At 53.0% G+C, this 16,876-nt stretch overlaps 1 protein-coding gene across 3 annotated transcripts in view; it reads left to right on the top strand.

The window, feature by feature from the left end:
- URB1 (URB1 ribosome biogenesis factor) overlaps positions 1-16,876 on the top strand; it is a 311,203-nt gene that overhangs the window by 141,269 nt on the left and 153,058 nt on the right. For 2 of the 3 annotated variants that reach the window (XM_075335040.1, XM_075335038.1), the window contains 2 exons: positions 11,450-11,620; positions 11,729-11,931. In XM_075335040.1, the coding sequence (XP_075191155.1) occupies positions 11,450-11,620; positions 11,729-11,931 (374 nt within the window). The remainder of the gene's footprint in view (positions 1-11,449; positions 11,621-11,728; positions 11,932-16,876) is intronic. The other variant, XM_075335039.1, reaches the window with a different exon arrangement.

Raw genomic sequence — 16,876 nt, 5'->3', positions numbered from 1 at the left:
CCTGGGACAGAGCCCCCAGTTCTGGGGGATCTGGAGGGCACAGAGATGCCCCTATGTTAAACAGTATGGCAAGCCACAACCTCCGGTTGTGCAGCTGCTTATACACTCTGTTTATATACTCTGCTGGGGGTTTTTTTCCGAAAAGCCCCCACTTCTGGGGAATCTGGAGGGCACAGAGATGTTGTTATACGGTCTGGCAAGCCACAACCTCTGGTTGTGCTGCTGCTTATATACTCTGTTTATATACTCTGCTGGGGGTCTCTCTGGACAGAGCCCCCACTTCTGCAGCATGTCTCATATCAGTGCAGGGCTGCAAGGCTGTTTTTTATTATGCACCGCATGTTGACTCGTACTGCCTGTACCGAGCACATAACCACATTGTGATGCCTGCTCTGACATAGTGGTGCCTCAGCCTGGAGGCTTATCCCCAGTGGTCCCTCCGGCTGCTCCGGCTCCGGTGGCTGATCCCCCGGTTTGGGCAGAATCCCTCTCTCCAGGGGACAGCTGTCCCGGACACTGCTGAGCATGCATCAGCCCCCTTCTCAGGGCGCTTCTGCTGCTACGGGTCGCTCAGCAAAGCTCACAGAGGATTCTTCATCTGGGAGCCCGTCCTCCTAAAATGGAGACGCAGGGTCCCCTTTCCCTCCTCGCCCCGCGGCTCTGGTTCACGAGCTGACTCGCAGGACAAGGAGGATGCCTTACTGGGGGGCTCGGACGCTCTCCATGTACCCTATTGATCTGTCCGAAAGTGACGCAGATGCTAATGATTTGATTGCGTCCATTATATTTGTACTGGACCTCAATCCGCCTGTATCAGGGGAGCACCCCTCTTTGGCAGAAAAGCATCAGTATACCTTGCCTAAGAGAACAAGGAGTGTGTTCCTTATCCACTCCAGCATTCAGGTCACTGTGACCAAGCCCAGAGCCTGTCCTGACAGACGCTTCCCAGAGCGTGGTTCTGATGACTGTTTCCCCCTTCCACCAATGGTGGTCAAGGAGTGGGCTCATTCACCAAGGGTGGACCCTCCGGGGTCTAGACTTTCAGCCCGGACAGTTGTATCAGTGGCTGACGGCACCTCTCTGAGGATCCCACTGTCCGCCAGGTTGTCCTTCTGGCCAAATCTATATATGAGGCGGCAGGGGCCTCGTTCTCCCCATCTTTTGCAGCAGTGCGGGCTCTCAAAGCCATCTCTGCTTCTCGGGAGGAGATGCATTCCCTCACCAGGGCCTTTATGCCCGAATTGGTTGCCTTAACTTCCAGGCTTCAGTCTTTTCATCCTATAGCTGGAGACTGTCACCGCACTGCGGTGGCCTCGGCTACTTCCCTCGCTATCCGCAGGTTCCTGTGGCTTCGAGAGTGGAAGGCAGATGCTTCTTAAGAAGTTCCTCGCTGGACTCCCTTTTGCTGGGACCAGTCTATTCGGTGAACAACTGGATGAAATTATTAAGGAAGCTTTTGGCAGGAAGAGTACTTCCATGCCACAACCCAGGAAACCTTCCAGGGCAGGAACCAGTCGAGGTTTCGTTCCTTTCGTTTCCTCTAACTGGTCGTCCTCTAAGCCCTCGGCCTCGTCCACTAACTCAGCCAAGGTCCGTAAACCAACTGGCGCATAAAGCCGCGTCCTAAGTCGGCAGGAGCTGCTGCCACCAGGGCAGCCTCCTCTTGATTATCTGGCCGCGCCAGTAACGTCCTTGGTCGGTGGCAGGCTCTCCCTCTTGGGCGACGTGTGGTTGCAACACGTCTTCGATCAGTGGGTGTGGGTTACCATCTCCCACGGCTACAGAATAGAATTCTATCCAGCCGCCAAACAGATTTTTTTCTGACAACTTCCCCCTGCTCCAAGGCCGCCGCCTTCTCACAGGCCGTGGCATTCTTGCAGGCCAATGGAGTAATTGTACCAGTTCCCGACTGGGAACGGTTCTGAGATTTCTACTCAAATCTCTTCCTAGTCCCCGAAAAGGACGGTGCTTTCCGACCTGGATCTCAAGCTTCTCAACAAGCATGTTCAGGTGCGGCAATTTTGCATGGAATCTCTGCGATCAGTCAATGACCCAAGGAGATTTCTTAGCATCCATCGACATCAGAGATGTCTCTCTGCATGTGCCATTCGCAGTTTCACACCAGCGTTGGCTACGTTTTGTAATCGGAGAGGAACATTTCCAATTCGTGGCTCTCCCCTTGGGTTAGCCACGGCCCCTCGTGTATTCACCAGTTGCGGTTCTGCTCCTCCAGGGGTTGGTAGTGATTCCTTACCTGGACGCCCTTCTAGTCAGGGCTTCATCCAGTGCAGACTGTCAGCGGAGTGTCTCGCTCACTCTCGCCACGCTTGCAAGTCCACTCTGACCCCGACCCAGGAACTTGCGTACCTAGGGATGCAATTCGAGACTCTGCTGGCACTTGTGAAGCTGCCCTTAGTCAAACAGCAGTCTCTTCATCTGGCGGTTCGCTCTCTGCTGAGGCTCCGCCGTCATTCCATCAGGCACCTCATGCAGGTGCTGGGTCAGATGGTGGCGTCAATAGAAGCGGTTCCCCTTGCCAGTTCCATCTGCGTCCCCTGCAGCTGGACATTTTCCGCTGTTGGGGCAAGGGACTTCTTCCTTGCACAGGCTGGTGGCTCTGTCGCCACAGACCAGGAGCTCTCTTTAAGTGGTGGCTTCGGCCCCTCTCTCTGTACCAGGGACGCTCCTTTCTGGCCCCGTCATGGGTGATTCTCACCACGGATGCCAGTCTATCCGGCTGGGGAGCAGTGTTTCTCCACCACCGAGCACAGGGCACTTGGACTCCGTCCGAATCAGCCCTCTCGATCAATGTGCTGGAAATCGTGCCTGTAGTCCTAGGACTCGCAGCCGCCTAGCAATGTTGGAAGTTCAACATATCCTTCAGTGGACGGAGGACTCCAAGTCCACCATATCCGCAGTCCACATCCCAGGCGCAGAGAACTGGGAGGCAGATTATCTCAGCCGTCAAACCGTGGACAGCGGCGAGTGAGCCCTGCATCCGGCAGTGTTCCGGTCAATTTAGCAGGCGGGGCACTCCGGAAGTGGATCTAATGGCATCCCGGCACAACAACAAGGTCCCGGTTTACGTGGCTCGCTCCCACGATCCTCAGGCCTTGGCAGCGGACGCGCTGGTTCCAGATTGGTCCCAGTTCCGTCTGGCCTACGTGTTTCCCCCTCTAGCTCTCTTGTCCAGAGTCCTGCGCAAGATCAAAATGGAGGGCCGTCGGGTCGTACTCATCGCCCCAGGCCCAGGCGAGCTTGGTTCCCAGACCTGCTCCGTCTGTTCGTAGAGGTGCTGTGGCATCTCCCGGACCGGCCAGACGTTCTCTCAGAGGGTCCGTTTTCCACAACAATTCTGCGGCTCTCAGATTGACGGCGTGGCTCTTGAGCCCTGAATCCTTACGGCTTCAGGCATTCCTTCCGAGGTCATCTTCACTATGACTCAGGCTCGGAAGTCTTCCTCGGCCAGGATTTACCTCAGGACTTGGAGAATTTTCCTGTCCTGGTGTCGTTCTTCCGGCCATGCTCCTTGGCAGTTTTTTCCTTGCCGACCATCCTGTCCTTTCTACAGTCCGGCCTGCAGCTAGGTCTGTCCCTCATTCCCTCAAGGGACAGGTCTCGGCTCTGTCAGCGTTGTTCCAGCGGCGTATCGCCCGACTGGCCCAGGTGCGCACCTTCATGCAGGGCGCATCTCACATCATTCCGCCTTACCGGCGGTCTCTGGATCCCTGAGACCTTACTCTGGTCCTCATGGCCTTACAGAAACCCCCCTTTGAGCCTCTTAGGGAGGTTTCGTTGTTTAGTCTTTCACAGAAAGTGGTCTTTCTGGTGGCCATAATTTCTCTCAGGAGAGTCTCTTATTTGACTGTGCTCTCTTCGGAGTCACCCTTTTTGGTTTTTTTCACCAAGACAAGGTGGTTCTCCGTCCAACTCCGGGCCTTCTCCCTAAGGTGGTGTCTCCTTTCCACCTTAACCAGGACATTTCATTGTCTTCCCTTTGTTCGGCCCCTGTGCATCGCTTTGAGAAAGCGTTGCATGCTTTAGATTTGGTGCGGACGCTCCGGATCTATGTGTCACGCACCGCTGTTTTTTTTTTTTTTTTTTTTTTTTTAGGCGGTGCACCTCTCTTTTTGTGCTGACCACAGGTCAGCGCAAGGGTCTCTCGGCTTCTAAACCGACCCTAGCTCATTGGATTAGGTCGGCCATATCCGATGCCTACCAATGTTCTCAGATGCCTCCCCCGCCGGGGATTAAGGCGCACTCGACCAGAGCTGTCGGTGCCTCTTGGGCTACGGCTCAGCAGGTCTGTCAGGCTGCCACTAGGTCTAGTCTGCACACCCTTTCGAAGCACTACCAAGTGCATGCTCATGCTTCGGCAGATGCGAGCTTGGGCAGACGCATCCTTCGGACGGCTGTCGCCCATTTGTGAAGTTAGGTTTCGCCTACTTCTCAGTTTCTGTTTATTTCCCACCCATGGACTGCTTTGAGACGTCCCATGGTTTGGGTCTCCCATAAGGAACGATAAAGAAAAAGAGAATTTTGTTTACTTACCGTAAATTCTTTTTCTTATAGTTCCGACATGGGAGACCCAGCACCCTCCCTGTTGCCTGTTGGCAGCTTTCTTGTTCCGTGTGTTTTCACCGGCTGTTGTTGTAGACAGAAGTTCCGGTTATTCTGGGTTTTACTCTGTCTCTACTTATGGGTGGATGTCCTCCTTCAGCTTTGGCACTAAACTGGTTGGATTTGTCATCCGGGGAGTGTATATGCTCGGAGGGAAGAGCTACACTTTTAGTGTTGTACTTTGTGTGTCCTCCGGAGGCAGAAGCTATACACCCATGGTTTGGGTCTCCCATGTCGGAACTATAAGAAAAAGAATTTACGGTAAGTAAACAAAATTCTCTTTTCTTTATCGTTCCTATGGGAGACCCAAACCATGGGTGTATAGCTTCTGCCTCCGGAGGACACACAAAGTACTACACTCAAACGTGTAGCTCCTCCCTCCTAGCATATACACCCCCTGCTAGCCAGTCCTAGCCAGTTCAATGCTTTGTGTTTCAGGAGGTCACACACACATGCATTCTCTGATTTTTGATTTTTTTCTTTGGATCAAAGATTTGGAAGAAAAGCGGGTCCAGTCTGGACTCCCGGCATGTCCCTTCTCACCCCACTTTGTCGGCGGTGCTGTTAAGGTTGATTTTCCAAGGCTGGAGCCTTCACATGCCGCGCTCCTTCAACACCCTCTGAGAGGCTCTGGTTTGAAGTGGGAGCCAACACGGTTCTCACTGCTTTGCAGGAGACCGGTCTCCATCCACAGCCCTGTTCAGGATCCTGTCGGACGGAGCGCTCATCCCCCAGGGACCTGGTACCTGCGTCTCACAAGCTAAGTACATGAGACGTTATTACCACAGAAAGTGGTCTTTCCAGGGGTCCTTTATACTTTATTTTGTGGGGAGAGTGTGTTTTATGTTTGTGTTAACATTTCCGGCCGGTTCTCCAGTTTTCACTGGAGAACCGCGCCGATGGTGCCTGCACGTTGGCCGCATGTTTAAATCTAGGCCCCAGCTTTGCCTGAGGCCTAGTTTCGGTTTCCACTGCCTCTGCTTGTCAGTCACGCAGAGAGACAGGATGGCTCCGCCCAGCGGCTGTGCAGCACAGGGAAGGGACACTCCTCACTGAGGAAGGATTCCCTTCCCTGTCTACCTCATTTGCCGCTCTCAGAGTAGGCCCCGCCCCCTCTCCTCGCTCCGGTCGCCATTTTCTCAGCGTTCTCTGTGCCTGCATAGGCACAGAGATTCCACATTGTGACAAGTGGGGGCCTGGGCTGAGGGACTGGGGGCACAAAAATGTCTATTAAACGGCCTAGCAGCCACAACATCCGGTTTGTGCAGCTGCTTATTTTATCTGTTATATACTCTGCTGGGGGCCACTCTGGTCAGAGCCCCCACCTCTGCAGCATGTCTCACATCAGAGCAAGGCTGCAGGGCTGTGTTTATTTTACACTGTATGAAGACTCGTACGGCCTGTACCGAGCACATAGACACAGGAGACGCAGAGTCAGCCTGGAGGCTCATCAGTGGTCCCTCCAGCTGCTCCGGCTTCGGTGGCTGAACCCCCGGTTTGGGCAGAATCCGCTCTTTCCAGGGGATGACTGTCCCGGACTCTGCGGAGCATGCATTAGCCCCCTTTTCAGGGTGTTTCTGCTGCTACTCGCTCAGCAAAGCTCACGGAGGACTCTCCTTCTGGTCTCAGACCCCGTCCTCCTAAAATGGAGACGCAGGGTCCCCGGTCCTTCCCCATCCCGCAGCTCTGATTCACGAGCTGACTCACTGGACGAGGAGGATGTCCCTACCAGGGGCTCGGACGCTACTTTATGTACCATTGATCTGTCCGAAGGTGACGCAGATGCTAATGATGGGATTGCGTCCATTATACTTGTACTGGACTTCCATCCGCCTGTATCAGGGGAGCACTCCCCGCTGGCAGAAACGCATCAGTATACCTTAAACAGAACAAGGAGTGTGTTCCTTACCACTCTAGTTTTCAGCCCTCTGTGTCCAGGCCCACAGCCTGTCCTGTCAGACCCCAAAGCGGAGTTCTGATGACTGTTTCTCCCTCCCACCAGTGGTGGTCAAGGAGTGAGCTAATTCGCCAAGGGTGGTCCCTCCGGTGTCTAGATTTTCAGCCCGGATAGTTGTATCAGTGGCTGACGGCACCTCTTTAGGGATCCCACTGTACATTACTTTTGTACCTGGACCTTAATCCGCCGGAGTTACCTTGCCTAAGAGAACAAGGAGCGTGTTCCTTAACCGCTCCAGTTTTTCAGGCCTCTTTGACCAAGCCCAGAGTCTGCTCTGACAGACGCTTTCCATGAAGCCTGGTTCTGATGACTGTTTCCCTTTCCACCAGTGGTGGTTAAGGAGTGGGCTCATTCACCAAGGGTGGCTCAGCCCGGGCCGTTATATCAGTGGCTGATGGCTCCTCATTTATAGTTTTGCTGTCCACCATGTTGTCCTTCTGGCCAAATCTGTTTAGGGGCGGCAGGAGCTTTGTTCTCCTCAGCTTTATAGCAGTGCGGGCTTTCGTAGCCTCCTCTGCTTCTCTAGAGGAGATGCGTTCCCTCACAGGGACTCTATGCCCGAAATGGTTGCCTGAACTTCCAGATTCAGCCTTTTCATCCTATCCCATGTCTGCCATGCTGGAGACTCTCACCGCACCGCGGTGGCCTCGGCTACTTTCCTCGCTATCCGCAGGCTCCTGTGGCTTCGGAAGTGGAAGGCAGATGCTTCTATAGAAGTTCCTTGCTGGGCTCCCTTTTGTTGGGACCAGTCTTTCGAAAACAACTGGATGAAATTGTTAAGGAAGCTTTTGGCGGGAAGAGTTCTTCCATGCCATAATCCCAAATCAGGAAACCTGTCCAGGGCAGGGATCAGCGGAGGTTTTCGTTCTTGCGTTCCTCCATCTGATCTAAGCCCTCGGCCTCGTCCACTAGTTCGGCCAAGGATCGTAAAATAGAGGGCAGGTACTTCCCAAATGGCGCTCGAAGCCGCGTCTTCAGAAACCGCAGGAGATGCTGCCACTAAGTCAGCTTCCTCCGGGCTATCTGGCCACGCCAGCAACGTCCTTGGTCGGTGGCAGGCTCTTCCACTTTGGCGACGTATGATTTTAACACGTCTCCGATCAGTGGGGGCGGGATTACTTCTCCATGGCTACAGGATAGATTTCTATCCACCCGCCAAACAGATTTTTTCTGTCAACTCCCCCCTGTTCCAGGGCCGCCGCCTTCTCACAGGCCATGGCATTCTTGCAGGCCAATGGAGTAATTGTACCGGTTCCCAATTGGGAACGGTTCTGAGATTCTGCTTAAATCTATTCCTAGTCCCCGTAGAGGGCAGGTACTTCCGACCTGGATCTCAAGCTTTTCAATCATGTTCAGGTGCGGCGTTTTCACATGAAGTCTCGGTCTTGTTCCGGGTGTTTTCACCGGATCAATTGATAACCCAAGGACATTCCTAGCATCCATTGACATCAGAGATGTCTATCTGCATGTGCCAATCGCAGCTTCTCACCAGCGTTGGCTACGTTTTCCAATCGGAGTGGTCCAATTCGTGGCTCTTCCCTTGGAATTAGCCACGGCCCCTCGAGTACTCTCAAGGTTGGGGCAGCTGTGATTAGGGTCCTGCACCCCTAGAGGTTGGCAGTGATCTTTTGCCCTGAACGGCCTTCTTGTCGGGGCTTCATCCAGTGCAGACTCTTAGCAGAGTGCCTCGCTCACTCTCGCCACGCTAACCAATTCGGGTGGCTTGTCATTCTGTCCAAGACCACTCTGACTTCGAACCAGAAGTTCACGTACCCAGGGACGCAATTCGAGACTGTCGGCACTTGTGAAGCTGCCCTTAGTCAAACAGTAGTCCCTCTGCTGGCGGTCGACGTCGTTCAATCAAGCACTGAATACGGGTACTGGATCATATGGTGGCGTCAATGGAAGCGATTCCCTTGTCCAGTTTCTCCTCCCCGGAGACTGGATATTTTCCGACACGGGGTGGTGGCTTCGCCACAGACCAGGGGCTCGTTTCAGTGGTGGCTTCGGCCACTCTTGTCTCAGGGACGCTCCTTCCTGGCCCCGTCCCGGGTGATCCTCACCAGGATACTAGTCCATCCGACTGGGGAGCAGTGTTTCTCCACCACGGAGCGCAGGCGCTTGGACTCTGTCCGAATCAGCCCTCTGGATCAATGTGCTGGAAATCAGAGCTGTGTTTCTAGCTCTCTAAGCCTTTCACCATCTGTTGGCGGCTGGGCACATTCGAGTCCAGTCAGACGACGTGACAGCGTTTACCTACATCAACCTCCAGGGCGGCACACACAGCCGCCTGGGAATGTTGGAGGCTCAACGCATTCTTCAGTGGACGAAGGACTCCTAGTCCACCATATCCGCAGCCCACATCCCAGACGTGAAGACTGCGAGGCAGATTATCTCAGCTGTCCATCCGCGGTCCACGATCCTCAGGTTTTTGCGGCAGACGCACTGGTGCATGTTTGGTCCCAGCTTCGTCTGTCTTACGTGTTTCACCCTCTAGCTCTTGCCCAGAATCCTGCGCAAGATCAGTAAGGAGGGCCGTCGGGTCATTCTCATACTTAGTACCCTGACCTGCTCCATCTGTCCGTAGTGTTGCCATGGCATCTTCCGGACCGTCCAGACCTTCTCTCAAAGGGTCCGTTTTTTTTTCCGCCAGAATTCTGGATTCTCAGATTGACGGCGTGGCTTTTGAGTCCTGGATCTTGACGACTTCTGGTATCCCTCCTGAAGTCATCTCCACTATGACTCGAGCTCCGAAGTGTCCTTGGCCTTTTGGCCTTGCCGACCCTCCTGTCCCTTCTACAGTCCGGTCTACAGCTTAGGACTATCCCTCTTTAAGGGACAGCTCTTGGCTCTGTCAGTGTGTGCCAGCGGCGTATCATCCGGCTGGCTCAGGTGCGCTCCTTCAAGGACGCATCTCACATTATTCCGCCTTACCGGCGGCCTATGGAGCCCTGGGACCTTAATCCGGTCCTCACGGTTTCCGGAAATTCCCCTTTGAGCCTCTCAGGGAGGTTTCTTTGTTTCGTTTTTCACAGAAAGTGGTCTTTCTAGTGGCCATAATTTCCCTCAAGAGAGTCTCTGGTTTGGCTGCACTCTCTTCTGAGTCACCCCCTTTTTTTGGTTTTTCATCAAGACAAGGTGGTCTCCGTCCGACTCCGGACTTTCTCCCTAAGGTGGTTGCTGCTTCCACCTTAACCGGGGCATTTTCCCTGCCTTCCTTTTGTCCGGCTCCTGTTCATCGCTTTGAAAAAGCGTTGCATATCCTGGATCTGGTGCGGGCGCTCCAGATCTTTGTGTCTCGCACCGCTGTTATTAGGCGGTGCACCTCTCTCTGGTGCTGACCACTAGTCAGCGTAGCGGTCTCTCGGCATCTACGCCGACCCTGGTTCGTCTTAGGTCGGCCATTTCCGATGCCTACCAGTATACTCAAGTGCCTTCCCCGCCTGGGATCAGGGCACACTTGACCAGAGCTGTCGGTGCCTCTTGGGCTTTCAAGCACCAGGCTACGGCTCACCAGGTCTGTCAGACTGCCACTTGGATTAGTCTGCATACCTTTTCGAAGCACTACCCAATGCAGGCTCATGCTTCGGCAGACGCGGGCTTGGGCAGACGCTTTTTTCAGGCGGCTGTCGCCCATTTGTGAAGTTAGGTTTCGCCTACTTCTCAGTTGTCTGTTTATTTCCCACCCATGGACTGCTTTAGAACGTCCCATGGTTTGGGTCTCCCATAGGAACGATAAAGAAAAAGAGAATTTTGTTACTTACCGTAAATTCTTTTTCTTATAGTTCCGTCATGGGAGACCCAGCACCCTCCCTGTTGCCTGTTGGCAGGTTTCTTGTTCCGTGTGTCTTCACCGGCTGTTGTTGTTGCAGACAGAGGTTCCGGTTGTTCCGGGTTTTACTCTGTCTCTACTTGTGGGTGGATGTCCTCCTTCAGCTTTTGCACTAAACTGGCTAGGACTGGCTAGCAGGGGGTGTATATGCTAGGAGGGAGGAGCTACACGTTTGAGTGTAGTACTTTGTGTGTCCTCCGGAGGCAGAAGCTATACACCCATGGTTTGGGTCTCCCATGACGGAACTATAAGAAAAAGAATTTACGGTAAGTAACAAAATTCTCTTTTTTTTTTACAAAGGAAATTGACTAATTGGTTAAATTTTGTTTATTTTTTTATGTAAAATATGTATGTTTAAAAGTTTTGCTATTTTCAAACTGATCACTAGGCTTCATACTAGACTCATACTTCTAATTCTATTCGCAGTCTCATTATCATCACTGACAGCATTACAATGACTGAGAACACTTCTATATACAGTAGATAACACAGGATCCACCGTACACAATAGGTGATGTCACAGCTCACCGCCTCCTCCTGTATAATGGCTAATAACAGCTCTTTATACAGTACATAACACAGTATTCACCATTCACAAACATGTCACAGCTTGCCTCCTCCTCCTCTTGTATAATGGCTGTTAACACCTCTATATACACCAGGTAACACCGTATTCACAATAAGTGATGTCATAGTTCACCACCGCCTCCTGTACAATGACTGATGACACCTATACATAATAGATAACACAGGACACACCATTCACAATAGGTGATGTCACAGCTCACCACCTCCTCCTCCTGTACAATGACTGATAACACCTCTATATACAGTAGATAACAGAACACGGGATCCACCATTCACAATAGGTGATGTCACAGCTCACCTCCTCCCCTTCCTATAAAATGACAGATAACACCTGTATACATAGTAGATATCACTGGATCCACCTTTCACATTAGGTGATGTCACAGCTCACCTCCTCTCTCGGATTCTCAGATTTATCACAAGTGTTAATAATTTGCCTTTGCTTCCCCCAGATATTATGGATATGGTTGACGTCATTGTTGAGGGCAGTGACGGGCTGGATGAAGAGGTGGGCTTTGCTCTGGATGAGGAAACGATCCTCCAGACTTTTCCTTTTAGTCCTCTGGTCACTGTGGCTCTTGAAGCCAGAAATAAGCTGCTGCTGTCTGAGGGGGCTGGAGATGGTGAGTGTTTTCATCTTACTAGTAATATCCTGTAAAATCTAAGGCTTCATTTGCTACTTAATCACACACCTCATATTTTTTTGCTAACATCTTCTTTTTGTGATTTAGCAGGCCCCGTGGTTCAGTACCTGACCTCCATATTGACGGACGTGCTGCACGGCCAGCGGGAGGGTCTCGCTCTCTGCCTGGCTCTACAGTCCTATGATGAGGAGTTGCCGTCCCTGGACACACGGTCCTCGGTTTACTGTCATCTCCAGAACTTTCATAACTATTACAGCTTGTGGTTTCCTCCGTCTGCGAAAAAGCGTTTAGTAAGTCCTTATGTGCAGGCCTATGAGGACTTGTAGGACTGCAAGTGTGGAGGTCGCCTTAGCTATAGTTTGTTTAAACGTAATAAGAATATCTGTGTATGTAAATAATCAAAATATAGATGTAGTTGCATTATAATCTGTCTATGTAGCCATCGCATAGACTCATAATATAATTCTAAACTGTATAGTCATGAAGGAGTTAACCAAATATAATGAAGCCAGAATGTGAAGCTGCAAAGTCTTATCAGTAATGTTTACACCGAAGGAATGTTTTAAGGAACAAAGATATGTTGGGAGAAAATAGGGAGTGAAATACGCCTTACTCCCTTGTTCTAGCTTCAAGGTTAGAAATGCAAATTGTATAATTGGGTGTCTTGCAATACACGAGTTCAGTTGATGACGCTGGCTCAAGGAGAACATGTGTGTGTGTGTGTGTTCATTTTCTTTTTCGCTCCTAATTGGGAGACCCAGACAGTGGGTGTATAGCTACTGCCTCTGGAGGCCGCACAAAGAACTACACTTAAAAGTGTAAGGCCCCTCCCCTTCTGGCTATACACCCTCCCGTAGGAGTACAGATTCCTCAGTTTTAGCTTTGTGCGCAAGGAGGTCAGACACGCACGCATAGCTCCATTGTTTTTAGTCAGCAGCAGCTGCTGACTATGTCGGATGGAAGAAAAGAGGGCCCATACAGGGCTCCCAGCATGCTCCCTTCTCACCCCACTGTATGTCGGAGGTGTTTGTAAGGTTGAGGTACCCATTGCGGGTACGGCGGCAGGAGCCCACATGCTGATTCCTTCCCCATCCCTTTTTACAGGGCTCTGGGTGAAGTGGGATTTACTGGTCTCCAGGCACTGAGACCGTGCTCCATCTACAGCCCCTGGAGAAGATGCTGGATGGAGCGGAGTACATCAGGGACATGGCCCTGCTTCCTCAAGGTACTCTGTGTCCCCGTGCATTTGGCGCTCACACCGCAGCATGCTGGGTGTTGTAGTGCGCCGGGGGACATCAGCGCTACGGCGCTTGTGCCATGGCCTCATTCAGCTTCGCTGAAGCAGGCACACTTATAGGAATCGGTCGCGCCGGCCGCTGGGACTGCGGCGCGGCTGGCACTTGTGGTGCGCCGGGGACTTCAGCGCGGCCCGCGCTTTTACGGCGGCCGCGCTGATAACTCGAGTCCCCGGCTTTTGCGGCCTGCTTCCGTTCGTTCCCGCCCCCGGACCTGCCAGTCAGGAGAGGGGCGGGACGCTGGCCACGTCTAGGAATCGGTCACGCCGGCCGCTGGGACTGCGGCGCGGCTGGCACTTGTGGTGCGCCGGGGACTTCAGCGCGGCCCGCGCTTTTACGGCGGCCGCGCTGATAACTCGAGTCCCCGGCTTTTGCGGCCTGCTTCCGTTCGTTCCCGCCCCCAGACCTGCCAGTCAGGAGAGGGGCGGGACGCTGGCCAGTGCATCAGCGCCGAGGGCTGGAGTCGTTTTTACATACTCCAGCCCTCACAATCGGCACAGAGGGGACACTGTTTCCCGCACTTTTGTTTGGGAACTCCCACGGACCGCCCCTCTCCACAGACGCCGGCAGCCATTCCTGCTGACACGCTGAGCTGCAGAGGGGAGCCGGGGAGACCCAGACAAGGAATTCTGCAGCCTCTTACCCGCTATTCAGCGGGCGGTAAGCAGCCCTCAGGGCTCACCCCCTCTTGTGCCAGTAGTATTCTTAGTATTTTGTTTCTACAAATACTTTGTATTGCATAGCGCTGGTCGCCCTTTGGCTATAGACTCTCTCACATTGCAGAGAGCCAGCAGCATGTCGTCCGTAAAACGCAAGGGTGCCAAGGCACAGACATTATATGCTTCCTGCACCGCATGTGGGACTTTTCTACCGGCAGGCTCCACGGACCCCCATTGTGTGCAGTGCTCGGCCCCTGCGGCGCTTGCACAGTCGGGACCTCTGCTGGACGTGACCCAGGGTGTACCACCTGTGAATGCTGTCCAGGTGACAGGAACTGAGTTTGCAGCTTTTGCTGACAGAATGTCTCTCACTATGTCACAAATTCTTGACACATTGCGAGCTAGGCCTGTACTTCAGGCCACGGACACTGTGCAATCATTGCCCCCTGGTCCCCCTCAGCTCCAAGCTCCGGGACGGGCATATACACCTCAGGGTGAAGACTCTGACTCGGACGATGGCCCCGGGCAGCCTAAGCGGGCTCGCTATGACGGGCCTTCACATTCATCTCAATGGTCAGGATCCCAGCGAGATGAATCTATGGGTGATGAGGCGGACGTAACTGATCAGGATTCTGATCCTGGGACCGCTCTCAATCTAGATACACCAGATGGTGACGCCATAGTTAATGATCTTATATTTAACATCAATAAGATGTTAAATATTTCCCCACCAGCTCCTCTTGTGGAGGAGTCAGCTTCGCAGCACGAGAGAATCCATTTCAGATACCCTAAGCGTACTTTAAGCACTTTTCTGGACCACGCTGACTTTAGAGACGCAATCCAGAAACCCCACGCTTATCCTGAAAGGCGTTTTCCTAAACGGCTTAAAGATACACGCTATCCTTTTCCCCCTGAGGTGGTCAAGGGTTGGACCCAGTGTCCAAAAGTGGATCCTCCAATTTCCAGGCTTGCAGCTAGATCCTTGGTTGCAGTTGAAGATGGAGCGGCACTTAAAGATGCCACTGACAGGCAGATGGAGCTCTGGCTGAAATCCATCTATGAAGCGATTGGAGCGTCATTAGCGCCTTCTTTTGCAGCCGTATGGGCACTCCAAGCTATCTCAGCCGGGCTTGCGCGAGTTGACTCCGTCACACGTGCATTTGCCCCGCAGGTAGCACCATTGACCTCGCAAATGGCGGCATTCGCGTCGTACGCGATTAATGCTGTTCTTGACGCTACAAGCCGCACGGCAGTGGCGTCAGCCAACTCCGTTGTTTTGCGTAGGGCCCTGTGGTTGAGACATTGGAAAGCAGATTCTCATTCCAAGAAGTGCTTAACCAATTTGCCTTTTTCTCGTGACCGATTGTTTGGAGAGCGTTTGGATGAAATCATCAAACACTCCAAGGGTAAGGACTCATCCTTACCGCAACACAGACAAAACAGACCCCAACAGAGGAAGGGTCAGTCTGGTTATCGGTCCTTTCGAGGACCGGGCAGGTCCCAATTCGCCTCGTCAAAAAAGACTCAAAAAGACCAGAGACGCTCAGATTCTTGGAGGTCTCAGTCACGCCCAAAAAGGACAGCCGGAGGAACCGTTGCCAAGACAGCGTCCTCCTGACTTGCGGTCTCCGATTCCCACACCCGCGGTCGGTGGGAGGCTTTCCCACTTTGGCGACATCTGGCTGTCACACGTCAAAGACCGTTGGGTGAGGGATATTCTGTCTCACGGGTACAGGATAGAGTTCAGTTCTCGTCCGCCAACTCGTTTCTTCAGAACTTCTCCACCACCAGACCGAGCCGATGCTCTGTTGCAGGCGGTGGCCGCCTTAAAGGCGGAAGGAGTGGTGACCTCCGTCCCTCTTCAGGAACAAGGTCACGGTTTTTACTCCAATCTGTTTGTGGTCCCAAAAAAGGACGGATCGTATCGGCCCGTCCTGGATCTAAAGTTGCTCAACAGACACGTAAAAGTCAGGAGGTTCCGGATGGAATCCCTACGCTCCGTCATAGCCTCAATGTCTCAAGGAGATTTTCTAGCATCAATAGATATCAAAGATGCGTATCTCCACGTGCCGATCGCACCAGAGCATCAGCGTTTCCTACGCTTCGTCATACACGACGAACACCTGCAGTTCGTAGCGTTACCTTTCGGTCTGGCAACAGCCCCCCGGGTCTTCACCAAAGTCATGGCAGCAGTAGTAGCTGTTCTGCACTCGCAGGGTCACTCGGTCATCCCGTATCTAGACGACCTGCTTATAAAGGCACCCTCTCAAGAGGCATGCCAACACAGTCTGAAGGTGGCACTAGACACTCTCCAGAGTTTCGGGTGGATTATCAACTTTCCAAAGTCTCATCTAACCCCGACCCAATCTCTGACTTATCTTGGCATGGAGTTTCATACTCTCTCAGCGATAGTGAAGCTTCCACTGGACAAGCAGTGCTCGCTACGGACTGGAGTGCAATCTCTCCTTCAGAGCCAGTCGCACTCACTGAGGCGCCTCATGCATTTCCTAGGAAAGATGGTAGCAGCAATGGAGGCAGTCCCGTTCGCGCAGTTTCATCTGCGCCCTCTACAATGGGACATTCTACGCCAATGGGACGGGAAATCGACGTCCCTCGACAGGACTGTCTCCCTCTCTCAGACTGCCAAGGACTCTCTGCGTTGGTGGCTTCTCCCCACCTCATTGTCACAGGGAAAGTCGTTCCTTCCCCCGTCCTGGGCAGTGGTCACGACGGATGCGAGCCTATCAGGGTGGGGAGCGGTGTATCTCCACCACAGGGCTCAGGGGATGTGGACTCTGGAAGAGTCCACCCTGCAGATCAATGTTCTGGAAATCAGAGCAATCTATCTTGCCCTGCGAGCCTTCCAACAATGGCTGGAAGGCAAGCAGATTCGGATTCAGTCGGACAATTCCACGGCGGTGGCGTACATCAACCACCAAGGGGGAACACGCAGTCGCCAAGCTTTTCAAGAAGTCCAACGGATTTTGACGTGGGTGGAAAGCAGAGCGTCCACCATATCCGCAGTTCACATCCCAGGCGTGGAAAACTGGGAAGCAGACTTTCTCAGTCGCCAGGGCATGGACGCAGGAGAATGGTCCCTTCACCCGGACGTGTTTCAGCAGATCTGTTGCCGCTGGGGGACGCCGGACGTCGATCTGATGGCGTCACGGCACAACAACAAGGTCCCAGTTTTCATGGCACGGTCTCACGATCACCGAGCACTGGCGGCAGACGCCTTGGTTCAGGATTGGTCGCAATTCCGACTTCCCTATGTGTTCCCA

Source organism: Anomaloglossus baeobatrachus, chromosome 2 (assembly GCF_048569485.1).
Source record: "Anomaloglossus baeobatrachus isolate aAnoBae1 chromosome 2, aAnoBae1.hap1, whole genome shotgun sequence".
Taxonomy (NCBI): domain Eukaryota; kingdom Metazoa; phylum Chordata; class Amphibia; order Anura; family Aromobatidae; genus Anomaloglossus; species Anomaloglossus baeobatrachus.
This window is presented reverse-complemented; position numbering and strand designations above follow the sequence as displayed.